Here is a 25,001-nt window from a genome sequence, read left to right as displayed (position 1 = left end):
TCTGCATGTAAATATAGTTGCGAAGGCACTACAGTACATTATACATTAGGAAGTACATTAGGAGGTACCTTGTTGCACATTGATGTGGCTCCCCATAATGGCAGGGGCCATGACGTGGGGCCCATTAAAACGCGCCTGAGCAGAAACGCGACTTACACGGTCAGCCCGCGTCAACTTTGCCTTTGGTATGTACCTATACCTTTTCGAGAATCCCACTCAACACCACTCGCGCCTGTTATTCGTAAAAACACAGATTTATTCCCATGAAATAATGATCTCTTGAAATCGATATTTGCCCATTTATATCTTGTTCCTTAAAGGGTAGCCACAATGGCTTCTGCCACGCGCTCTCCTTCACCCACAAGCGACGCGTCCCCGCCAGGCTCGCCACAGCTCTCTCCCAGATCAAAACTTAGAGCAGAACTCGCGGCCTTGGACGAGAGCTCAGACGAGGATACGGCGCCAATCGATAGAAAGGCACTCTTCAAATCGACAAAAGACATAATTACCAAGGCCGATGAGCCTGTGCAGAAAGACATTACCAACGCGAAGCAATCAGCAGACGATGACGATGAAGACGACGACGATGATGATGATGACGAGATTGTGCGTCCACGAGGGCGATTGGCAGCTCGTATGCAAGCGGGCAACAGCAAAATCCAGACCAGCGCCCCAGCCCCAGCTCCAGTCCCAGAGACAGAGCGAATCCAGTCACAACAAGACAACATTGTGGACGCCAATTCCGAGGATGAGGAGACAGATGCCGTACAACGCAGGCGGAGAATACGATCTGCACGTGAGAGCACACCAGAAGTACGTGCAAGCCGTGAAGCTAGCCCCGCATCGCCAGGCCTCTTTGTGACACCCAACAAATCACAACATTCGGAGGCTGGGTCAGATAGCGAGGACGGCTTGACATCCAACCTGGCTCAAAACGCGCGCTTCCAAGCTCTTGTTGCTCGAAAGCGCGAGGAGAGGCTCGCGAGAGAGGCGGAAGAGAAGAAGAAGCGTGAAGAAAGGATAGCTCAACGCGTCGAAGTTTCTGAAGAGGATGACGACGACGTGTCGGACATTAGTGACGACGATGGCGGCCGAAAGCTCACACAAGAAGTCTCCTCGAGGCCTGCTGTCAGAAAAGCTAGCAGGAAGGCCTTGGAGGAAATGAACAGAGAGACGCAGCGGCTGAGCCGTAGTATGCAGCTCGCCCACGAGGCCAAGACAAAAAAGAAGATCAGCAAGGCGACTTTGTTTGAACGATTCAACTTCAAACTGCCTGCCGCCTCAACACACACAGAGCTCGCACCAGCTGCGAGCTCAAGCAGGCCTGGATCGCCCGCCTCGGTTCGCCATACAGACACTGAAGCGGCAGAGAAGGATACGCCACCAAGCTCTCCGCCTGTTGTGCTAAAGGAAACAACAACAAACAACCATACACCCGAACTATCTGGAGCACCAGAGCAGCAGATGGTCGTGTTGGAGAAAGAAGATGAGAGCGAGCTGCCAAGTCTGAAGGATGTCGTTGTTGAAGCAAAGAAGCTGGACAAGGGCAAGGGCATCGCTACTGCGGCGGATCTCGAATCGCCCAAGAAGAAGACGCCAGTACAACTCAAGCGTCAGGTCCGCGTCAAGTTCCTGACTGTGCAGACTAACCAAGTCATCATCGACGAAGATGACGAGCTTCAAATTGCGAAACCCAAGAAGCAGAGCAAGATTGATTCCTTATTCAGCCGCGTCCCTGCGCAACAGAACAAGGAGGCTCGATCCGTTCAGGTTTTCCGCCAATTAGCTCATCTCTCTTCACCTCCACAGGATGCTCGTAAAAGAACTCAGAAACCCTCCATGACCGTGGGCGAACTGCAGCTCACTCTACAGCAGCGTGCTCGCGCTCAAGCCAAATCTGAGCGTGATCGCCGCATGGAAATGCTCAAGGCCAAGGGTATACATGTCCAGACTGAAGAGGAGCGCGAAAAGGAGCGTGAGCAGGTCGAGGACATTGTTGCTCGAGCCCGTTTGGAGGCCGAGGAGATCATGGCAAGAGAACGCGAGGACGCCAAAAAGGCCAAGAAGGAGAGGAAAGCCAATGGAGAAGGAGATCACCTTGACTGGGACGATAGCGATGATGACAGCTTTGCTGGCAGCGAAGCCGGAGAGCTGCAGCCCATTGAAGATGGAGAAATCGACTTTTCAGGCTCTGGCGAAGACGAAGACGAGGATGAGGATGAAGAAGTTGATGACGAAGAAGAACCAGCCGGGGACTCCATTTTTGATGAGGCCGCCGAGGAAGCTGATGAATCTGGCGATGATGACACAACTGCAGAAGCGGCAGTCCTCGATGACGACGATGAGACAGACAATGTCCGTCCCACGGCCTCGAGGTCTCGTCGAGGCAGAAAGAATGTCCAAGTGCTCTCTGACGATGAGGAGGAGCTTTCTATTCAAGCTACACCCAAGCCTAGGAAGGTCTTGTTCAAGTCGCCGACCGGCCAAACATCCGAATCTCCCAATGCTCCCACATCCGTTCTCCGCTCCGCTACAAAGACCTTTATTCCTGGTCTCCCGGTCCCTGCAGCCGGGCCTGCCGGCCTTGGCCTCACTCAGATCTTTGCTGGGACCATGGATGACAGCCAAGCAGGCTCAATGCCACTAAGTGCTGGATCGCCCATAGAGTTTAGGCCAACTTTTGAGAACTTCCCTGATTCCCAATTCTCTGCCACTGCAGGCGAATCTCAGCCAGCAGAAGGCAGGATTGTGGACAGTCAGGTCGAGACTCAGGGGGTTGAATCACAAACCCAAGGTGTACAGCTTCACTTTGAGCAGAGCCAGATGCACGGCTTCGATTCACTAATGCAACAAGATGGCACACAAGCCTCAGATATGCTTGAGCTTACCCAAGATGGCGGATTCGGGGATTACACGCCCTTGAAAAACCGCTTCGTTGACCCACCTCAAGGCACTGTAGATACTGTTATCCTGGATGGAACTCCCAAGGCCAGCGTGGACGCAGAAGCAGTGATTATGGATTCGCCGCTTGTGCAGAGACGTGGTAAATTGAGACGAAGAGTGGAAGTCTCGCTCTCCGAGTCTACACTGCCACCTACGGAGGTTCCTATGCCTCCGTCCGCCGGTACACCAAGCCAAGCTCTGACGGCTGATATACCCAGTCCCAGCAAAGATGAGAGCTCTTCCGCTTTTAGGCTCATGGCCAAGGCTGCGCGTCGCAGAAAGCGCGCTCAGGAAAAGTTTAACAAGAAGAAAAGCAAGGCAAGGGAAATGGTGCACGGCGAGGCTGAGGAGTCTGAAGATGAGTACGCTGGTCTCGGTGGTGCTGATGGTGAAGACTCTTCAGATGAGGACGAGGATGATCTCGCGGAACTGCGAAAACAAATGATCGACGATGAGAGCAAGGGATTGACCGAGGAGGAGGAAGGAAAGCTAGCTGCATTCTATGCGTAAGTGCAGGACCTGACCCATTGCTAATTACTCTATGACACTAATAACATGGGACACCAGTGACCGCGAGCGGGCAGCAGACAGCGCACAGGTGGATAAGCTCTTCAAAGATATCACTACAGGCATGTTGCGAAAACGTCGCCGTGGCGGTGGTGGAGGCAATGGGGATTTCGACCTGTCAGATTCTGACGACGGAGGCGAGGCTCGACGTCGCATGAAGCGCAAGCAGTTTGCAAAGATGCAAAAGGCACTCTTCGCTGATGAAAGAATCGGCAAGATTGCAGAGAACCCTCGTAATGCTGCTTTCATGAAGAGCATCGAAGACTGGGGAAGCGATGAGGACATGGGCTTCGACGAGCCATACTTCGAGCCCGAAGAGGAAAGCCAGAATACCAACGAGACTGGCGCGAAGCAGGCTGTCGGCGAAAGCATCCCCGACTCTCAACCTTCAGCTACTGCCGCGGCCAGTGCCAATACAGGGAGGAAGCGAACTCGCAACGAGCCATCTGATCCCGGAATGCGCCCTCCTCCCAATCTGAGAAGAGTACGGGACGGTATCAAGCCTGCCAGTATAGCAGATGTGAGACGCTCACTGTCGAGCCTGCTGGGCGAGCCCAACATGTCATCCGACTCCATCATTCCCGCCACAGACCCCAATGGGTCTGATAGCGAGGGTGAGCAAGAGGAAGCACCCCAAAAGTCTGGACGAGGCAACAAGGAGAACCGTCGGCCAGGATCTGTGGCAGTTGTTGACCGCATCTCGTTGAAGCGCTCCGGCTCTTCGAATCTGAGCACGAGTTCCAAGCTGGCCTTTGCAGCACCGGCGTCCAGCTCGGGTAGTGGCGCTTTCAAAGTACCAGCACTTCTACGCCGTGCCACTACCAATAGTCTAATGTCTCAAACCTCGAATTCGTCAACCTCATCCACTGGCGTCACGACTGGCAAGGGCGCAACAGGACTGGGCGGCATGGCGTCTAGCGCGTTCAGCGAGGAGGGCAAATTGAAAAAGACGGCGGGCAAGCGAAGTGGCGTCAACTTCTTTGCAAGAGAGAACGAGAGGCGAGAGAAGCTCAAGGAGAGCGAGCGCAGGAGAGAGGAGAAGAAATGGAAGGGTGCCAAGGGCCGGTCAGAGGCTGTTGGAGGCTTGTTCGGGGGTGGGCAATTCGAGTAGACTTGTCCAGGAAGGGGTTCATTCTCTACGATTTCCTCTGATTGGGAGAGGAGGATATGGAAGATTCATGGCATGGCGTTTGTGGTGGGCGAACCACAGGGCGTTCTCTTCTTGTTGGCGGGATACTGCTTTGGCATATGTAATGAGGCATCAATTCAGTCTTCTTCTATTGTAACATGGTCGTCATTCTGCAGATGCGGGTGCATCAATCTACGAATATCACGCACGACTGGAGATCAGCAATCAGCTTGATGCAAGATGGACGCAGCAGTACGTTAGGGTAAAAGGTAATGGAAGAGTTCGAGTGATTCAACACGGACCACATGGGCCACATCTTAGGTACCCAGGATTCAACTACATTCCTTCCTACAGCAGAAGGTGCACACATTTCACATCATTCAGTTCAATATGTGCCAACTGTTCATTAAGTTATACTGCATCACCATTTCATACTATCAGCATTTCTCAATCTCGGCCACTCGTTGTGCGATGGGGATCTGGTGGCCGGGTACTCGGTAACTTGCCATGTCCGAGGCGAACGCGCCGAGTGCAGTAGCTGGTAAATGGAGAGCTGTCCTGCTAGGCTTGTGTAGTACATAATGTACATACCTTGATAGTTAGCACGTTGATGGCTAGGTATCCCCCGTTCCCAATTTTTTCCCCTCCGCAAATTCCATATGATAAAACAAAAAAAGTTGGTTCCGTCAAGTCCGATCACAAAAGCGAGTGGGACGGGAGAAAAAAGCCCTCGGACAATAGCGGCTGAATTGCTCCGTTCGGGTTGTGCGTGCTGTTGTGTAAGTGTAAAACGGAGGTATGTAGGTAGCGTAGCAGTGGGATAGGAGCGAGGGACTTTTCGGTTGGTGCTGCTCACGCGTTGTGCATACATGGTACATATGCATGGAAGCCGGCGTGCATGCGTGCCGTCCTCGTACGTACTATGTATTTGTAAGAACTCAGTAGTACGTGGTCAGCATTATATGAATCCGCTGATGGTCCCCCAGGAGCCAATCGCCAGCAATACAAGTAATATTTGGACTGAATGCGGCTTTTTTTATGCTCTCAAGAGGGTTTTGTTTCGACCCTTGCTTCTCGCTTACTCTCTTACTCCATGTCTCTCTGCTCTCTCGCTTCCTCGTCTCGAGTCTCCAGATCTTTGAGGGGAAGAAGCAAACGACCGACCTCCCGGACCGGAATGTGGAGTATTCTTTCTGGGTGAGGCTCAGGAACCGTGACGCAAATGAAACCCAGCGCTACCCCACAGAGCAGACGAGTATAAGCGTCAGCGGATCCCCGGTTACAAGGTCCTACAGCAAAAAAAGAGGGGTTGCGTTGCGCGCCGTTGCGGGCTGAGCTGAGCAAGCTGAATGGGGCAAAAAGGCATGGATAGGTAGGTAATGCTTACCGAGCACCTGGTGTGCGTGTGTGTGGCTCAGTATGTTGTAAGATTGGAATCATATTATGAATGAGTTGCAAAAACCTCGCATAGATGGGAAACTTTTTTATTTTACTCGGTAGTTTGAGCATCAATTGGCATGCGGAATATATATTTCGAACATGAATTCACTAGGTCAGAGCCGGAACCAAGACGAAAGGGCAGATCGGGTATTCCAAGTTGTACAAAGTTCAAGATCCCAGAGTTCGAGATCTGGAAAGATCGGCCAGGTACGCGAAGAGAGCCAAGAGGAAGGATAGAGTTGGTTGAGCCAAAAAGAGAGAGGACCCAAAGGAGAGCCGACCAATTGCTGACCACAGAAACCATGTGCTTGTACACCAGCTTTGTCGCTTCTAGTTAGTGCCGAGGCGCCACGAAGGATGTATGGGATTTCGGCTGGGTGCTGGGAGCTGGGAGCGGACTTTTGCGGGATATCCGGGCACCAGCAACAACGAAACGAAACGAAACGAAACCAAAGCAAACCGCGCATACTACAGCACTAAATAAGTTGGTGGATTATGTAGGTAGGTACATGTGTGCGATAATGTAGGCAGGCTGTACATATCTAGTATAGGTTTGACCCATTTCGCTCGGTTTTCATCTTCTTGTTTCCCCTCCATTGGCGTCTTTTTTAGACTCTGGCAAGAGAGACAAGCCTCCCTCTTTTTGACGTCACGTACTTCGTGTGTGTTGCGTATAGTGTCATACATGGATGTAGTCGACTAAAACTACCTACCTACTGCTGCGGCTGGCTACTGCTGCTGAGATCCGGCGATCTGCTGCGTGCTGAATTCTGGGCGCGCGTCTCGGCGTTTTGTCTTGCACCTTGATTCTCTTTTCCCTTCTTCTTCTCTTCTTTTGATCATTATTCTTGTCTTCAATTGCACTCGTTTTGTGTTCACTTCAATCAATCACTTATTTACACACTACTCAATCAATCAATGGCGGACTGAATCATTGACCTGGCCATTGGATCCTTCCAAATGCGAACAATCACAATTACAACTTCTCACACTAAACATACTTGTCGTCTCTCAACATGAGCCAATTCGCTCAAGGAGAATCGCCTTTGGGCGAGTTCCATTACTTCCCTCTCTTGCCCAAAGAGCTACGGGACATGGTATGGAATTTTGCTGCTCAATCTCAGCTATCGGCCCCATCAATGCACTTTTTCCAATTGCAGACCGTCTTGGAAGAAAACCGTACACTAGAGGGACGGGACAATGTTGAAAAATGCATTCTTACAGTACCCAAGCACTCTGGATTCGCAGATGGCCTGGGCTTCAGGCACAATCCGTCGTCGTACCTCAACGACTTGGCCGTTTGGGATGCGTGCTGCGAGTCGCGGCACCTACTAGAGGCGGGGCGGGCTAGGGCGGCCAACAACGACAAGAGCGATGGCCGCATCATGACGGTGCGGAATAAGCTGCCAGACGAGGATCTGCCCTGGAAAAAGGGTCTAAGCGGCTGGCAGACGCCGGGACAGACGTGCCATTGTGCATATGGATTGCACCAGCCATCAGAAATCGACAATGACGGCGACGACAATGGCAGCAGCAGTACACATCGAAATCTTCTCATCAACCTCGAGCAAGATGTCCTCTGCCTTACCCTGGACTTGCCAAACTTGAAGGCCTTTATGCGCGACGGCAATGAGCTGCTAGAGATCCCCGAGCTGAGGGGCTTAAAGGACGGATACCCCGTGCGCAAGATAGCGCTGCAGTACCACCCCGACTGGATCGGCGGTCGTGACGGTATTGAACCGCAACAGGTGAGAAGATAACAACGGCTACTCTCTTGGCCAGGAGGGGAAAAAATTGGATTTGGCTAACTTGTTCATTTTTCAGGAGGACGGTTTACGTGATGTCCTGGATGTACTTTCACAGTACCCATACTTTCCGCTCCTGGAGTGTCTCTACCTTATTGACTACAGAATCACCCCGCGTGATGGGACCCGTGCGCTGAGCAGCAGCACTGTAGAATCCCAGCCAGAGACCAAGGTTTTCGAGGCTCGGGGCATGAGCTTTCACGAGGTTGCAAAGGACGACCAAGACTGGTGTTTGCCGGATGACCGCCCTTTTACGCTCCTTGCAGCCATGGCGGAGACAAACGCCATGGGCCGGGGTATCTGGACCGAGCCCGTGGAAGAAGCGCAAGGCGAGGAGGAAAGCCAAGAGTTCCGCAAGATCCGGGATTGGGCTGGAAAATGGGGTTTGAAGTGGGAACAAAAGTGCCAGTTCAAGGTTCTGGCTTGCTTGCCTGCCTAGGCACACGAGACTTCTTATTTTCCTTCAATGGATCTGGAAATAACCAGCAACAAGAAGCGAAACGGCGAATTCTAGCAACACATGCGAGCAAAAGACGTTTCAACAGTACAGAATCAAAAGATCTGTCGGTTATGGTACATAGCGAAAAGTACTGTACAAGGCATTGGATCGGAGAAGGTGCAGAGGTTTTGACATTTGGCTTTGGTTTGGCGTTGGGGTCAAGGCAACAGGCAGCATATTCTGGCTTTTTCGTGTGACGAGTTCGGACCAGACACTTCTGAATGATAGATGGAGACCACAAATACAAGGCAAAAGAAACAGGAAAAAGAATAACGACAAACGTTCAACGCTCCAAGGTGCTCTCTGTGATTTGTGCAATCTCAAGAAGCATGAAGATCAGGTCGCTAGACATTTGCGCATTGTGCATATGCAGGAGGCCGACCAGCAATACATCAACGATGTAAACGGTGGGTTGGATGTTGATGGCGAATTCGACTTTTCTCTTTTGAAAATCATCCATTACTTTCCATGGTGTCTTTCTTTTACACTTGTCTTTCTTTTACACCTTTTCTTCCCCCTCTTCTTCCTAAACAACTCCAAAAACAAAACAAAAAGAAATCATTAGAAAACATCCCGTGCATAAGAAGCCTTGACAACTTGTCTTGTTTCAAAGCAAGCAGTTGGCTATTTATTGCAGCTTTTGAGCATATGTTTGCATCAGGGCGTGCTTCTCAAGGAGCAACTTCGTCGCCAGCTTCAAGTGCTACACAAGACTGCAACACCATGTCGGAAGAGCCGATTGAAAGGTTTGGCTTTTGATTGCTGTTCGCATTCCATGGGGACTTTGGTTAATGCTGTGCTATAGCTTTGCTACTTCCAAGCCGTTCCGGTTCATGGTTGGGCCAAACGAGAAAGAATTCATGATACACTCAAGCCTTTTGGCTAGTCTGTCCAAACCTCTGGATTCTCTCATCAACGGACCTCTCAAGGCTCACAATGGTGTCACGTAAGTTTTTGATTTTTTTTGGTCGTGCCTCCATGTTTGCATGTAGTTCCATCCGAGTCCTGATATTGCCCGCTTCGTGGGTATGAACGAGGATGATGTGTCTGATTTCCCATATAAAATCCCACAGACAGACTGACTTTATACCTCACAGTCACCTGCCAGAGACTGATGAGGCAACATTCGACCGATTTTGTCAGTTCGCTTACAGAGGTGACTACGAAGTCGCCGAGCTCAACTTTACAATCCCTGTGACCTGCAGAGATCCTGAACATAAGGTCTGCAACAGCTGCAAAAAGAATACGAAACGGAGTAACAAAGGAAGCAGACAATCTTATGGCAGCGACGGGTATTGCAATGTCTGCGACTGTCACCGGGTTATTTGCGTTTGTAGAAAAGGCGCGCTCCTGAATCATGGTACCGATGAGCCCAAAGTACAAGCGCTATGGGACGCATTTATCCAAGAATCTGGAATCTCGGTACCCATGCTACAGTCACTCGAGATCGGAGAGCTAGCGGGGCGATGCTGGTCCGACGTATTACTCGCCCATGCCCGAGTCTACGTCTTGGCAGACTACAACATGATCGACGCACTTGCCGAGCTCGCAAAGAAGAAGCTCCACCAGGCTCTCATTCTATTTGAGCTCAAGGAGGATAATGTCGACGATATTACCAGCTTGGTCGATTACGTTTGTGAGAATACGGTGGACAAGGCGGAAGGTCCTGACCGGCTTCGCGCTCTCCTCTACCGCTACTGTGCGTTCAATATTCAACAGCTTTCACCAAATGAGAAGTTCCGGGCATTGCTTGACCAGAGGGGTGACTTGGGAAGCGCAATCATTCAGCAGCTATTGGAGAGAATCTCCTGAGTCTGATCATTCAACCTGCGAGACTGGTGATCGCCAGGACAGTGGTCCATCCGGGAGTCCCAGTCAGCTCACATCGCCCTACTTTGCTCGCGTGCCTGATTTCGATAACCTTGGGGTTCGATGCAAATGGCTGCCTTGGGAGGATTACATGGTGGTCTCAGGTATCGGTCGGTCATGGGCAGACACGGTTACAAGCACTTTATGTGGGCTCTGGTACAAAACCCATCTATCATGCCACATTGTTAGGTTCTAGTTACGATGAGCACCGTAGGAGATGGGGGAGAAAAGAGACAATTTGAATTTGTCAAAGGAACTATAGACGTTGTTGAGACTACTTGCTTACCCTTTCGTCTACGATGATTCATTCCGGATGCATAATTTGGTCGACGAAGAAGACTAAACTGGGACCCGTCCTAGGCTTTATGGGGTTTAAAGACAACCCAAAGACTCAATATAATGAAACTGTGCGAGTCATCTTCCGAGATCCCAGCCTCGCTAGGGGCCTCTCGGATTGAATCCTGCACCCATGAAAAGGCGCGCATGGGAGACTGTGGATAATCTCACCGCAAGTTCTTTTAGACCAGAGTTTCATTCCTTCTTGACAGGTTAGCTACATACTATGGGATACGAAGCTGGAGACCTCGGATTTCGGTGCTCTGATACTCACATGGCATAACGCGTCTCTGAATGAACCCGCTTCAAACATAGAACAAAATCTTTTGTTTCTAATTACAAGCCGGTATACGAAAATGTATAGCCAGTGTGTCTAGCCTTGGTAAGATGTTGTCCCACGGAGCACCCCAAATAGGGTCAGAGCACGTATTAATCCGTGCACGAGCAAGACACTTTTCTCTTTGCAATCTCACAGATGATGCCAGCTGAGAAGTCGCCCCTTTCTTGCAGTAGTCGCAGGAAGCGCTCCTTCTCCGACAAGAAGCGGATGTTCATGGCGCAATAATTGTAGAGAAGAGCTCGGAGAAGATCGGGTGATCCTTTTTTGTCCACTGTGTTTCTGCATACGTAATCAACCAGGTTGCAGACAGCATTAACGCAAGTAGATTCGCCAGACCAGAAATCGTCCTGGAGCCCGAGTAGTGCGAGAGTCTGGTGAATCTTGTTTTTCGAAAGCGTGGCGAGCGAGCGGAGGTCGTAATAGTCGGCCATGGCGTAGAGTCGAGCATGTGCAAGCAGCACTTCTGAAAACGTTTCATCCGAGTTGTTTGTGCGGAATTCAAGCATTTGATATGTGAGGAACGCTCCATCAGCGAACTTCTTCAAAGTTGTGATCTCCTGATCGCAGAGAGCATGTCCATATAGACGATCACGGAAAAGGCTCTGGGTTTCTTTGATTCCGCAATAACATAGCATACGGCAGCAGGAATTGCAGTAATCGCAATTGCATCGGATCAGATCTTGCTCACAGTCAAGGCAGGTCTCAGCGCGGTCTGAAAGTTCGAGACCAGCAACCTCATAATCGCCCTTGTAAGCATACCGCAAGAATAGTGCAAACGTTGCCTCGTCGACTTCGGGCAAATAGCTACAATACCAGGGTCAGTTACGGCCAAAAGCTCACAAAGACAACCAAAAATACGTGTTTCGAGCTACTATGCCTTGCGGGCATCTTTACAAGAGGATGTGGCGATGTTGGCCAAGGGGATAATGGAAATGGACATGTACTTACGCCTCACCCTCGCGAGCTTCCTTCATTGCGCCATTGACTAGGGCATTCAAGGGCTTGGACATATTGGCCACAAGGTCAGCGTGCATTGTGAATTCCTTCTTATCGGGTCCAACGAAGAATCGAAACGGCTTCCACGCCATGAGACTAGGATGGCACGGCGTTAGTGATACAGTGCGATTGAATTACAGGAGTCAATACCAACCTTTCAACGAACGGGTCTGCCATGATTCCGTTATGCGTCGCGCTGGATGGTTGTTCTGGTTGTGGTGTCAGTCGTGTCGAGACTGTTGTATTGGAAACAGCGTGCTGCGGTTGCTCTTTTTTTTTTTTGTCGGCGTCGTTTTCGGCGTGGTTGTCTGGGTTGAGGCGAGTGATTACTGGGCAACTACGGAGCCCGTTGTGGGTGATGAGAAAAGGTCAAACAGTCGCGAAAGCCTTCCCAGACTAATTCGTCGAACGAGCGAAACAAGCCCTCGATATGTACCACCAACTTCTCGCACGTTTGGAGCGTCTCAGGTGGGTTTTGAGATTGAGGTTGTCCTGCGCTCGTAGGAAAGACAGGTGTAGGTGTGATGGGATCGGGGGAGAATCAATTGATAGTGAATTAAATTTGTGTAGTGGCAAACGGCAACTATCTACATTTTCCCCCCATATGTGTGATAATTATCTACGCTCTTGGATATTCCAAGCACCAATTATCCGACCAATATTGATATGCGCATGGTTCCATGACTGGATGTTTGTTTGAATATTGACCATCGCATCTTGACCCTATTCTTACATTACAGTTCAACAGACACCCTGTTGGCGGGAGCGGGAGAACATGAGGAAGCGAATGGCCGCTGGCCTTCACAGCTCTTGTACTGATAGCATTTCGGGTCTTTGAACTCTCTGGTTGCTCTGACGACGGATTGGACTTGAGCCATGCATAGAAGGCAGGCAAGCACTTGATGTATAACCCTAAAACGAGGAGACGTAACCAGCAGCTTCTGTCTTTTAGTCCAACAAATCTAGTCATCATTTTCAACCCTCCACACAGATAATTGACCCCTTTTTCATGTGTCTCGTCCAAGTCTTTATCATCTCAAGCACCAGTCATATTCACCCTCCACACCTCACTCGAAATTAGAACCAGTACTCCAAGAGAAGGTACAGTCTTCGGTGGTGTGGACTTCTGTAGGCAGTAACACCTCGGAAAGAACATACACACCTTTGGTAGTACTTTCCACTACCTTCATCTCGTGACGTGCGCGGTTTTGCCGCTGTCAAAACAAGATCCAATCCTCCGCGTTCTGTACATTGCATCAAATCAACTTTTCTGAGCATGCACAAGCACAGGTCCTGACAGCGAACCGCATCAGTCCTATCCAATTTTGGATCGCCAACTTTTTTGGATCTCTCAATTACCAGACACAGCGTTTTTACTTCACAACGATTTTTGCTCTCCCACAATCCATCATTCACCTTGTTCCCATACCATCAACTCATTCTCTTGGCATCCATCCACTATTCAGCCCTCTTTCGCAGCAGAATTTCGTGATCTGCTCGCAAAACTTGGCGGCAGGGCATAAGTCAGCAGTTCCGAGCTCAACATCACTTCAAACGACACAGATTTGTCTCGCCTGCACGATATACCTAAAAATCGGGCGTTAGCGAGTTGTCCTAAGAGTACGTTTTGGGACGAGAATTCCAGGTGAGGCTTGGCCCCAAAGATAAACCCCTCGATAAAAACCCTGACAGCGGAACAGACGGAATCATTAGATTTGCTCAAGTTTGAGATCAATATCGATCCTACGCTGTTAGTCCTGTCGAAGTACACCCCAGGGCCTCGCAACAAAATGTCTTCCGGCGCTAGCTCTAGACGCAGCGAGTCGTTTCGTCCTCGTCCCAACTCTCTTTCCAAAAAGAACGAGCTGGAAAGCCATCGCGAGTTGAGTGAGACTACCAACAGGCCTCGAGTGTTTACCGCGAAGTTCAAGAAAGACAACCTGGCTTCACAGTACACCAACATGGCCGCATATCTGCCGTCCCCTTATCATCAATCAGACCAGTTCTCAAAAGATGGGCCTCGAAAAGCGCTTCTCAGCAGTGACTGGAGACAGAGACCTTCGGGAGCTCTCCATCAAGTCAACAATGTTGAAAATTATGACTTCGAACCGCAGCCCTATCAAGTGGAAAAGATCGACTCAAATATGCATGGCAAGCACTTGCAGGATCAAGACAGTACTTCGGCGAAGGAAAACTCACCCAAGTCCGCCAGCGAACTAGAGATCATCTCCCAAGGTCCAAGCAAGACATCTCACGATAACTCTAAACGTAATGACAGAGATCGTGGTGATGGCAAAGACCCTCGCAAGTCTTCTAACAAGCCTCGCGATCGCGGCAGCCCTGGTTTGGTCTTGGGTCCGAAGTATTTGACGAAACTTGAGCGTCTATACGGGCCTACATCACACGGAGACACCAATACACTCTCATCTGCGATTTCCCGCGCCCATCATACAGATGCCACAGAGTTATTCTCGGGTACACACAATAATTTTGGACTGGCCCTTGTCTCAAAGGCTGACTTTTCACACTGCCCCTACCCGCCTTCAGGCCTGACCATGAAACCCATGATCCAGTTGCAACAAGTCGCCAGTCTTAGTGGTCTCCGATCCATACCATGGAGCAATTTGGACAGGCGTAGATACAACGAGTACATGGCCAACCAAGTGCTTTTAGCTAACACGACTCGGCAACGCACTGCATCAATCGACAGCAGGCTCAAAACTGGCCAATCTAATGATCCCTGCGCTGAGTCATGGAAGGGTGAATCTGCAGAGGACAAGCGATTTAAAAACATGCTTGCCAAGCTCAAGGCGGGCAAAGCTCAGAGGATGGAAGATTCTCAAGCTAGTCATGTTACACATGGGCCTGAGCACGCGAGTTGCAGGTCAAGCTCGAGCACTGGAAAGTCCAGTAGGAAGGACTCCAGTTCTGCTTCCAACAACCTCAACCCCAGAGCCCCTTCGTTCTTTTCCATGCCACAAAATCAGAAGCCTGCAACCTATCATGGTAGAAGTCACACCACCAATCCTCGACCTGAACTCTCTGCTCTGTTCGACGGACCCTCGTCAGAAAGTACAACAGATGTGCTGTTTGCTTCTCCTCGCCGCCGTACAAGCAGCCTCCTGGGGTCCAACCATGTTTCGGATAGTCTCTTGTCTTTGGCTGAGAAGATTAAGCGTGCAGCCCAAGACTCGCAGCAAATTGAGCAATTGACTGGTGCACCTCCAACAGATGCGCAAGTTCAAGCCATCATGAGGCGACTGGGTATAAAAAGCTTGAACAGCCACATCAAACCAGATGTTCAGCTTACCAGTCCAGCGGATTTTGAATCAGGAGATCAAGCAATCCCTCTTGATCGTCAACCATCTCTCATCCAGGGCTGGAGCCAACGGGCCGGTGTGGGTTTCCATCCCTCTTCAGTTTCAAGCACAACGACCACGGGTGGCTCTCAGATGTCGTCTCTGCCAAATTTTGGATTGAGTCATAGTCAAGCAATCAATCTCTTGCCTCCATTACCAGTTGACTGTCCAGTGGTCAATGGTCGGGTAGCGGGACATATACCTGGCTCTTTGCCTCCGCAGATCATGCCGCAGAACAACGGAAGCTACCAGCAAAGCAGGCCATCCATGAAAGAGATCATGGAAGGAATCGAAACCGAGGTCCGTGCGAATCCATTTGCAGGTTGTCCTGAGGCGTCCAAACTGCTAGGTCCCTCATTCATTCACCTCCCTGGTCTGCCTCCCACTGTCATTGGTCCTAAGCCAGTGATGAAGCCAAAGGGGCCACCTCGTCCGCACGATCCACTGTAGAACAGGAAGCAGCAGGAATATGAGGCTTACCTCGAACATCAGCGAACCCTGAACCCGAACTACCACCAGGAGTGTCGAGATCGACAGGCCAAGCGAGCTGACCGTCGGAAGCAAGAAGAATGGCAACGCCAATTTGTCTTTCCTCCCAAGCAAAGCGCAGCTGTCGCCATCAAGAAGCCTTATGAAATGGAGCCCGACCACAGAGAAGCAATACAAGTTTGAAGAGTTGTTGTCAGGAGAGGAATTGGGACTTCTACCGATGCAAACCCTCCCTTCATTCGCACAGTATTTATCTATGCATGCCTCCGGTCACAGCATTCAATAGGCTCAAACTCGCCTACGAGTTCAGTGCGTTTGACAAATTATCAACAATCCGGTCTCCAAGCCAAGGCAGTGATGACCAATATCCATATATATGCAGTGGAATCAAGTTGATATCAACTTTTTTATTTCAAGCACAGCAAGAAGGAAAGCAGAATACACAGAAAAACATGCAAAAGGGGCAACGGGAGCCAGAAGGAATACAGCAGGACGTGAAACATAATCTTTCCTTGCCGATGGACATGGACGCGATGAAGTGCCAGCATCATATTTACGGACCATATCAACTAGAGCTCTATGAACTCTGGGCAATGACTATATTGCTTATGGCAGTCCGGGCACGTGGGGGTAGTGATTTTCTTTTTGCAGCATTGACTCACGGCGACGGAAGACGACGTCAATGCTACACCATTACAACATGATTTGGCCGAGTGGGAGGCATCTCAACCTTGATGGAATACGGTCATCCAGGAATTAGTTAGCTTGTGGGTGAAATTTGGGTTCGCCTCTTGTCTTGCCTTGTTTGCACATTAGTCTCAGTCTTGCGTTTTGAACCAATAATAGCTTATCGTCTAATGCTTCGTGCCTATCCTTCTTCATGGCTATCACTCGTAGAAGTGAATCACTCGATTTGCCTCAGAGGCTTGGCTTGAAATGATTCGTCTGGAGGAGCGACTAATGAGTGAATAAAAAGTCACTCCTGTCTCTTGCATCAGCTTTGTGACTAAAGATCAAGGCGACTTTTTGCACAGTTACTAGGGCAGAAAGCCACGGCGGGAAAGGTCACGCTGATCTCTTTTGCAATAAAATTCCGCAGAATTAAATGAATTTCATATCATGGGAAAGAGAGTTGTAGCCAGCGTACAGTTTGTTAATCAATTTTGATAAGCCAAACAGCATCGAGGACCGGTCCTTTGACGAAGAGGTCACTTGATAAGCACAACTTGCTCGACTTACATGGGTATGTCCAGGAGTATGTATAACGTATGGATGTAAGAAGAAAAAGTATTTCGGGCCCAGTAATTAATACTTGAGCTTTGTATGCTACGTATACTAGGCACTTATCATCCAAAGTACATATGATATGAAGCTTGGAACTTTACAGTGAAATGTAGTACCTACATTTCTTCTTATAGTTCATCTCGGTACCGGCCCCGCTGTAAAAGGTCGCCATGTGGGTTCCGCGTCCTTGCAGCGGCCCAGGCGGCCGTCGCGTCTCCTCCGTCCCTTTCCCCCCACCATAGCTCCCACCACCACACTAAGGTAAAGTTGCAGTGTTCAGGTATGTCTTTATCCATGATTTCTTATGCATCAATTTCGGGTCCCGGGAGCAGGTGGAGCAACTTGAAGGACTCAATGCTTATGTTCAGACTTTGCCAGGTCGTACGCAACTGCCAGCATCGCATTTGAGACATTCGAGTCAAAAGCGCTCGATACACAGGCGGACGGGCAGCTTCCACCGGCAGCTAGCTCTTCTTTAGGATCGCCACGATTGTCCAAAACACCACAAACAAGGACTCGAGAGCAGGAACGTGACCACTCAGGGTGGTGAACCGCAGTCATGGCCACTCCTATGCGACACGCGCCTTCTCAGCAGGGTAGAACTCCTTCGCAAATGCCAGGTGCCGCCCCGACGCCGCCTGTCTCGACGCCTTTTTCCAACTCGCTGGCCGCCTTTTCGCCCTCGCAGGGCTCCAAGACGTCTCCGCAAGCCTTCAAGAAGTCGCCCGCAACATCGCACCACCTCAAGAATGCATCAGATGGTCCGGGCGCTGTCAACTTTGACAGTCCATCGGCAACCGCTGCCCTGGGCGCCCTCGGCATTCATGACTTGGGGCTGGACAATATCAGCGTGGGAGGTATGGGCATGGGTCGATCCGACGAGGATGACCGCAAGAGAAGGATGAACACCATTGTGGCCATGGTAAAGGTAAGAACGAAATCGCACAACACCGAGGAAGCTCGTCTAGGAAGAAATAATTGCTCATGATTGTGCTAGGCTGTCGGTACGGGGAGGGTAAGCAATGAAGGCCTCGAGAGGCTAGCTCGTTCTATTGGACTCGAGTGTCTCTGGGAAGATAACATCGCCGGAGGCCCCAAGTCAAAGACCTTGTTCATCGCTGGCACAGGATTGACGTTGGAGATTGTCATTACGAATCACATTGTCGAGAATGTCCATCTGACATTCCCCGAGTGCGCGCCTGGCGTGCAGGAGCATGTGGGAAGGGCTGCCGATGTTCTCTTGAGAGATCTCAAGCTGCAACCCGGCGAATGGGCTCTTACCAAGACCCTCGAAAAGTTCTCGCCCAACCTAGAGCGCATCGCCGCTCCGGATAGGCTTAGCGTTTTGCCCACCCTGAATTGCTACGACGCCATTGACGGAATTTACCAAAGCTTGCTCAAAATCTTCAACTGGGATGTTGCCAAGCTGAAAGAAGACCCGAAGTTGCAAGGCCGATCGGATGACTACATCAAAGTGGCCGCTCTTTGCTCCAGACACGGATGTCCTCAAATGCACGTTCGAGACAGGATTGGCCTGAGCCTGGATTACTGGAAGGAGTGGAGGAGGTTTCCCACGACAACCATTGAGACCACCGAGAAAGAGGGCCCAAAGACGTGGAGCATCATGATCGAGTGTGCCCCAAAGAACAACCTGGCGTTTATGCCCATACGGGTGTCGCATCAGTGGATATCTGACAGCATCGAGAAGGACGCCACTGCCGAAGATATGGTGCTTTCGAATGGTGGTCCAATCTTGGACTGGCAGGAGCCAGAGAACATTCTCTTACCTGCCGGTGCTGGTGAGAAGCCTGAAGGATCAATTGGTCCCGAGCCTCGGCTCCCCGATGTGATTTTCATGGCAGTTTTTGACCCACCACTCATCGTGTCCTCTGGTGTCGCCGCACAGATTTACAACATAGCAGGATTACAGCAGCCAGGCGTGAGTAGTAGCACGTTTGACGCCTTGGTCTTCCCTATACCTCAAGGAGTAGCTTATGATCCGACAGAGTCCCGGATCATCACCCACACGCAACCAATTATGCTGTCTGGGACTTCCAAATCAGGTCACAAGATTCGCCTGCACCGCAATACCCTGAACACGGATCGTGCCGTGTATGGCGAGTTGCTAACCAGAGTGCCGTTTCAACATCCACGCCAGTTATTGGAGATGCTCCCTTTGTTGCGGCAGTACGCTTTCCTCTCCTCACTCCTAAACAACAGTTTCAAAACAAATGAGCACCCGGACGTTAAGCCCGAGGATATCGTGAGCAAAGAGACAACCACAGCCAACGACGAGTTTACGGCCTTCATGAAAGGATCAGATAAATCGACGGATGCGGATCCCTTCCCCATTGACATAGCACTCACCGCACATCCCGTTCCCCGACTGAGAGTCGTGTTTCCTTTCAAAGGCCGAACAGCCAATATCACACTCGAGATTCAGCTCGGCGGAAAAGTACACGTCATCTCGGACAATATTTTCAGCTCCGATGTGGATGGCATTCAAAAAGGAGACGATCCCTCATCCTGGAACGGCCCTGGAAATCGATTGAGTGCCGAGCAGTACGGCGAGATGCTCGAGATGACTGATCACATTGGCAAGTGGGTCGAGAGGATCAAGTACAAGTTCAATGATCAATGAGATGGCAGAACCTTGCAACTATTCGTTTTGAATTCTTGTGTTCTGCTCATACCACGCATCGCAGGTGCAAAGAAGACATGTTTTGTGGTTGGATTTGGGTTGGTCATTTATCATTCGTCATTGTATATAGTAGTAACTACGACATCGATACCCCCCATTACTTTACGAAAATCGGCGTTTGAGGTAGCCGGATACCATGAATCAAGAGGCAAAATCATTCAATTTCAGATTTTCAGACACGGATTTCTTGAATCAATTATTGAAAGCGACTTGCTTAATGGGTCATAATATAGTTATCCGAAAATCGTTACATTCATTCCAATAATTCAGCTGGGTAAAAATATACATGCAACCAGCGCGCTTGCTTTCCCAGAATCTCATTGCAATAGCTGCAAGTCCAGACCCAAGTCAATGCACTTATCAACCCGTGTTTTTGAGGTTGCTTTCACCAAATTCTGAAGGTACTTTATCTTTTCTTTTTTTAAGTTTTGATCTCTGGTTGCACCAAATATTGATCGAGCGGCAATATAAACATTTGATTCATCAACGTGTTTATGGTGGCGCAGCATTGCCCGTCATATAAGCACTGAAGGCTCTCTGTTTACATTGTCAATAAAGGTTCGTCTCATATGGGAGAAGTTCCACTTACAGGATTCCGCGTCTGTAGGAATACGGTGCCAGGTCCTGTAAACTTGCACACCAGACCCTCGCCGGACGCAAAGCCAGCCATGATACCGCCACTGGCTACGCGCTCCATAATGTACTTGACGTTCCAGGCAACCAAATGGCCATTGTCGACAATGTACTTTTCGCCATCGGCAAGATCCTTGCGGATAATGGCACCGAAGCTGGTAATCCACATGAGACCGACGCCGGCAATCTTGTGAACCCAGAGGCCCTCGCCCGAGAACATGGCCTTGCCGAGGCCCTGGCGCTTGTAGTCGCGGGTGACGCCCTGGGTGGAGCAGACGTAGGCGTCCTTGCTGACGGACCAGGACTCGGAGCCGGTGAGGCGGATGGTGGTGATGTCGCCGAGCATGGAGGGCGCCAGCAGCAGCTCGCCGGGGCCGATGAAAGTCGAATGGCCGACCTCGCCACCCGCGACCAGCTTCTTCATGCTAAACTTGTACTCGCCCTTGAGCGTGATGGTCGGCGACATGGCAATCAGGACGCCCGGCTTCGCGTCCAGCGGGCAGCCCATGGCCAGCTGGATCGTAATGATGGTGTTGCAGTCCCGGTGGCTGATGCGGTAGGATCCGCCATTGAAGGTGCCGACGTCGTCCACGGTCGCGCTGTAGGCGCCCTGCATATGGCCACCGGCGGAGGGTCCTGCGACGGCGCCTAGCGACTCGCCCGGAGAAGGGTGTTGTTGTTGTTGCGCCTGCAGCTGGCTCAGCATCGACGGGTGCCGGGACAGGTCTACACTGCCCTGGCCCGAGTGGCCGCCCTTCTCTTGTGGGTAGCCCTCGGGGGCTCCAGGCGAAGCCTGATCATAGCCAGGAGGTCTGCTCGGTGGTGTAGCGGCGCCGGCATCTCGGTATGGCAAGTTGGCATGTTGGGCCGCGGAGGGAGGTTGAGGGTAGTTTACGGGCGTGCCGGTCTGGTTCGGGGGAGGACTCTGTTGGCCTGGTGGGGGAGGATAGTTTCTCTGCTGCTGCTGCTGATGCGGCGAAGGCGATTGGTACGAAGGCTGTTGCGGCGGCGTGGGATAAGACTGTCCCTGGGGAGGAGCAAAGCCGGGAGTGCCAGGCGGCGGTGGGTAGAATTTGGACTGGTTCGCGGGTGGTGAAGTTGGAGGAGGCGGGTAGGACTTTTGGCTGGCTGCAAAACGTCGTGTTAGAAACTTAGTTCTCTGTAGAGACGAAAAGAGTGTCCATATTCGTCGAATGCAAAGGCATGAGCAAAGGTTAATTTACCTGTCGAGGCCGAAGCGCCTGGCGGAGCTGCGAGGCTGTCAGTCGACTTTACGATCTTTCGTGTAAGTGGGATGAGGGGCAGAAATGGCGACGACTTACGGGGATAGTATTGGTTAGACATGGCCGCAGGATGTTGTGTACAGACGACAATATCTTGGATCAAACCTGACAATCAAGAGACGGCTACAGGTATACTAATGTACGATCTGGTTATATAGTCAGCACACAGGTAGCTCTGTAGGAGACATTATCCTCTTTGTGAGCATAGGCACATACATACCTAAATGTAGGTAATAATACTTGCGGTAGCACTCGAGCTGTGCCCCACACTCACGTCGCTTGGCTGTCTATCTGTCTGACAGTAAAGCTGCGGATCACGAAGGTTCCTCCTTACACAAGATGGATAAATGCAGACACCAAAACACGACGAGGGCAATCAAGATGAAGATGGTGTCCAGAATGGAAAGTTGTCATTATGAAAGAGATACACGACCTGCTCACCTTTTACTCCATGTAGAGAGCTTACCTCACATCTCGAACTCGCAGGGTATCAGGTAGCTAGGTAGGCCTTTGCCGCTTGCCACAAGGCAGGCAACCAGACCCCAGGCAGGTGCCAGGTACGACGGGCATAGTGGGCGCGCGTCCCGCTTCACAGGGTTCCCTTTTGAAGAGACGCCGATCGGCCAGGGAGCGCTGGAGGTGGTGCCATGGCCCGGTTCCTGTCCAATGGCTGGCTACTCGAACAAGAGGACAAAGGCCTTGCTCAAAAGAGTCAGCAGAGCGGTTGCAGTAACGCCGTCGTAAGTGGACGGAATCCAAAAAGGACAAGACGTCGAAGCGCCCTCGACCGACCTGGGCGCTTAGAATGTCCGCTGGGCAAAGGGTTTTGGCCGATGGTCATTGGTGTGAGGGGAAGGCTCCAGCGTATCGATGAGTGAGGTGGAGGCAGCGCGCCTTGGCTGCCCGCTTCAAGGAGGGGCTGTGGGATAAGAATTGGGGGTCCCTCTGAGGTCCAGCCCAGTACCCAAGTTGCCGATCAGTTGCACTCTCGAGTTCCACTCTGTTGACATCTTGATATGGCTTCAGACATGTATCTGCTGCTTGTCCTCTTTAAAATCTGGCAATAAGTCTAGTAGAATCATTCCAAGTTTACTTTGCACCATATTTTATTTCAGTCGTCAAAGAGGTATGGATCAACTCCAAAAAAATATAGCGTAAGGCGGGATACCACATTACATTAGTAGATACCTAGGTATTGGTTTTTGGTCATGGATGAATTGATCTTGTGATGTGACGGCCCATGAACTGATCCGTATCAAATAGTCTACCATAATATAGGCTTCTGATTGAAACACCTGCATTGCTAGTAGAAACATATGCTCAATTGTACGGCAGTCAAGCAGCCCTAGGACTAGATGCCGTGATAAAACATTGTTGCCAGTGACCAGGAAAGTCCATGGCGTCCCAGTGGTCTGAAAGCAAGCATATGAAGATGCCAGAAATCATGTGAGTGTGGCGCTTTGCTTTGCTCTTGGTGCAGATACCGGCATTTTTATCGAATATTTATCAAGGAGCGTACTGGTACAAGCAGGCTGATAACAGTTCAACAGGCTATATATTCAAGCGGACACCCATATCACAAGGCAACTAAATATGCATGATGTCAGAGCTGAAAACGCCGTCTGGAGAAACAAAGTAAAAAAAAGTGCCATTATATGACCGTCCTTTTTGATATAGTCAAAAATCCCCCGCTGTGATGCCCTTTGCATCTTAGCGCCCCCAAAAGATAATGTGAGCATTGTCCAATAACTCCTCGTAAATATAAGTCCTCCATTTCCAGCCCTAGTCATAAAAAATCCATGTTCCCTGGGTATCATATAGGTATATATAAAATCCAGCCAATTCCAAAATGCCCCCGATATTAGCCATGCGTGGCTTCAGGCGCACAAAAGGGTATATGAGCCTCCTGTCAGTTTCTGTTTCTTTTTTTTTTTAAAAAAAGGTGGTGGCAGCAAGACTGTCTCCAGACATAATGGATTGCGTTGACGCTTCAAAAAGGAGAGACAGTTTTGAGGTTTTTCCTCTTCGCGATTTTCGTCGTTGTTCGTTATGAGTCAACCTTGTAAGGTCGAGTCTGGCAATTGCGTCTTTCAAGGACCACAGGCTGTGCCGAATCCAGCCGTCCGTATATAACGGAATAACACATTCCTCAATGTGAGTAAATGGACAGCAGTCCACTTCACTAGTGAGGCTCAGTCATGTTTGTAAAGGTCGATGATCTGCTAAGACTCATGGAAGAAAAGCCTCGGCCACTCGAGGTAGTGTACGACGATGACGAGTCGCCGAGATACGCTGTCGATGGTCTCTCCTGCATATCAGGATTCTCGTCCGAGACACTCAGCAGGATGACTCTGCCGAGGTTGCGATAGGCCGGGAGCAGCTTGAGCAGTTTCGTCTTGAACTCGCCAAACCATGGTGGCATGTCGTCAGAGTATCTCATCTCGTCAACAACCCTCAATTTGGGGTGAATCTTGACGACGGAACGCGGATCGTCGACGGGCCAGAGTATCTTCATACCCGTGTTCTTCTGCGCCTTGGCCATTTTCATGTTGATGAGAGTGGCGCACATGGACCCGAGCACGTCAAAGGCAATCTGTCCCTGCGTGAAGTGGTCCGCAATGGTGTAAAAGATGCCCTTGGCAATCTCGGGCTTGAGGTAAAACATGTTGCTCTCGGCCACGACGAGCGTCGGGCGGTCCTTGGGAAATGCATAGATCCACGACGTGTCGTCGTCGGAGATATCCACGGCTGTCGTTCGGTAGTCGCCACTGGGGTATGAAATGACCCGCCGCCTAAACTCCATGACCTCGGGATGATCTACGTCGAACCACCGGACGCTTGCCGGAGGCTGGAGTCGCTGGTTTCTCGTGTCCAAACCACAGCTCAGGTTCACCACGGTACACACGGGGTTCTCGGTGATAAAGTTTGTAACCCACCAGTCAATCTTTTTGGCACGCAGACACCAGAACTTGACATAGCGAAGGTCATTACCCATGGTGTCGACAATGTCGAGCGGGATCTTGTTGATGAGCTGTTTGGCGTAGATGTCGCCGAGGATGGACTCGGGATCATCGGCATCCACGGCCCGAAAGTACAACAAGGTCTGTTGTGCCTCGGTGACGAATTTCGGAGGAGCATTGAGCTTCCGCTCAGCCGTCCTCATGCTCGAGGAGCCCGAGGACGATGCAATGGACCTTGCCGTCGACATTTTGTTGCTGCTGCTGTTGCTGCTACTGCGTTGCAACTGGGACGGAGCATGTATGAAGGACCGACCGGCCAAAAAAAGAAAAAGAGTGTGAAGGGAAGGGGTGGGAAGGTAAGATTGTTT

At 50.6% G+C, this 25,001-nt stretch overlaps 8 protein-coding genes across 8 annotated transcripts; 5 read left to right on the top strand and 3 right to left on the bottom strand.

Annotated features, from left to right (window-relative positions):
• Positions 1-330: 330 nt before the first annotated feature.
• Positions 331-4,621, top strand: PFICI_06047 (uncharacterized protein; the record flags this gene model as incomplete). The annotated part of the gene is made up of 2 exons (XM_007834628.1): positions 331-3,449; positions 3,511-4,621. The coding sequence occupies 2 exons, from the start codon at positions 331-333 to the stop codon at positions 4,619-4,621; spliced, it is 4,230 nt and encodes a 1,409-aa protein (XP_007832819.1).
• A 2,474-nt stretch (positions 4,622-7,095) lies between these two features.
• PFICI_06046 (uncharacterized protein) lies at positions 7,096-8,323 on the top strand (the record flags this gene model as incomplete). The annotated part of the gene is made up of 2 exons (XM_007834627.1): positions 7,096-7,827; positions 7,904-8,323. 2 exons carry the CDS (start codon positions 7,096-7,098, stop codon positions 8,321-8,323), a joined length of 1,152 nt encoding a protein of 383 aa, XP_007832818.1.
• An 893-nt stretch (positions 8,324-9,216) lies between these two features.
• PFICI_06045 (uncharacterized protein) lies at positions 9,217-10,195 on the top strand (the record flags this gene model as incomplete). Its single annotated transcript, XM_007834626.1, has 2 exons — positions 9,217-9,329; positions 9,481-10,195. 2 exons carry the CDS (start codon positions 9,217-9,219, stop codon positions 10,193-10,195), a joined length of 828 nt encoding a protein of 275 aa, XP_007832817.1.
• Positions 10,196-11,017: 822 nt separating this feature from the next.
• On the bottom strand, positions 11,018-12,101 carry PFICI_06044 (uncharacterized protein; the record flags this gene model as incomplete). Its single annotated transcript, XM_007834625.1, has 3 exons — positions 11,018-11,732; positions 11,877-12,020; positions 12,079-12,101. The coding sequence occupies 3 exons, from the start codon at positions 12,099-12,101 to the stop codon at positions 11,018-11,020; spliced, it is 882 nt and encodes a 293-aa protein (XP_007832816.1).
• A 1,613-nt stretch (positions 12,102-13,714) lies between these two features.
• On the top strand, positions 13,715-15,733 carry PFICI_06043 (uncharacterized protein; the record flags this gene model as incomplete). The annotated part of the gene is made up of 1 exon (XM_007834624.1): positions 13,715-15,733. One exon carries the CDS (start codon positions 13,715-13,717, stop codon positions 15,731-15,733), a length of 2,019 nt encoding a protein of 672 aa, XP_007832815.1.
• Positions 15,734-17,615: 1,882 nt separating this feature from the next.
• PFICI_06042 (uncharacterized protein) lies at positions 17,616-19,697 on the top strand (the record flags this gene model as incomplete). The annotated part of the gene is made up of 2 exons (XM_007834623.1): positions 17,616-17,984; positions 18,054-19,697. The coding sequence occupies 2 exons, from the start codon at positions 17,616-17,618 to the stop codon at positions 19,695-19,697; spliced, it is 2,013 nt and encodes a 670-aa protein (XP_007832814.1).
• A 552-nt stretch (positions 19,698-20,249) lies between these two features.
• Positions 20,250-21,734, bottom strand: PFICI_06041 (uncharacterized protein; the record flags this gene model as incomplete). The annotated part of the gene is made up of 4 exons (XM_007834622.1): positions 20,250-20,294; positions 20,347-21,518; positions 21,614-21,640; positions 21,713-21,734. The coding sequence occupies 4 exons, from the start codon at positions 21,732-21,734 to the stop codon at positions 20,250-20,252; spliced, it is 1,266 nt and encodes a 421-aa protein (XP_007832813.1).
• Positions 21,735-23,855: 2,121 nt separating this feature from the next.
• PFICI_06040 (uncharacterized protein) lies at positions 23,856-24,881 on the bottom strand (the record flags this gene model as incomplete). The annotated part of the gene is made up of 1 exon (XM_007834621.1): positions 23,856-24,881. The coding sequence occupies one exon, from the start codon at positions 24,879-24,881 to the stop codon at positions 23,856-23,858; it is 1,026 nt and encodes a 341-aa protein (XP_007832812.1).
• Positions 24,882-25,001: the final 120 nt, after the last annotated feature.

Source organism: Pestalotiopsis fici (genome assembly GCF_000516985.1).
Source record: "Pestalotiopsis fici W106-1 unplaced genomic scaffold PFICI_Scf_4, whole genome shotgun sequence".
In the NCBI taxonomy this organism is placed as follows: domain Eukaryota; kingdom Fungi; phylum Ascomycota; class Sordariomycetes; order Amphisphaeriales; family Sporocadaceae; genus Pestalotiopsis; species Pestalotiopsis fici.
This window is presented reverse-complemented; position numbering and strand designations above follow the sequence as displayed.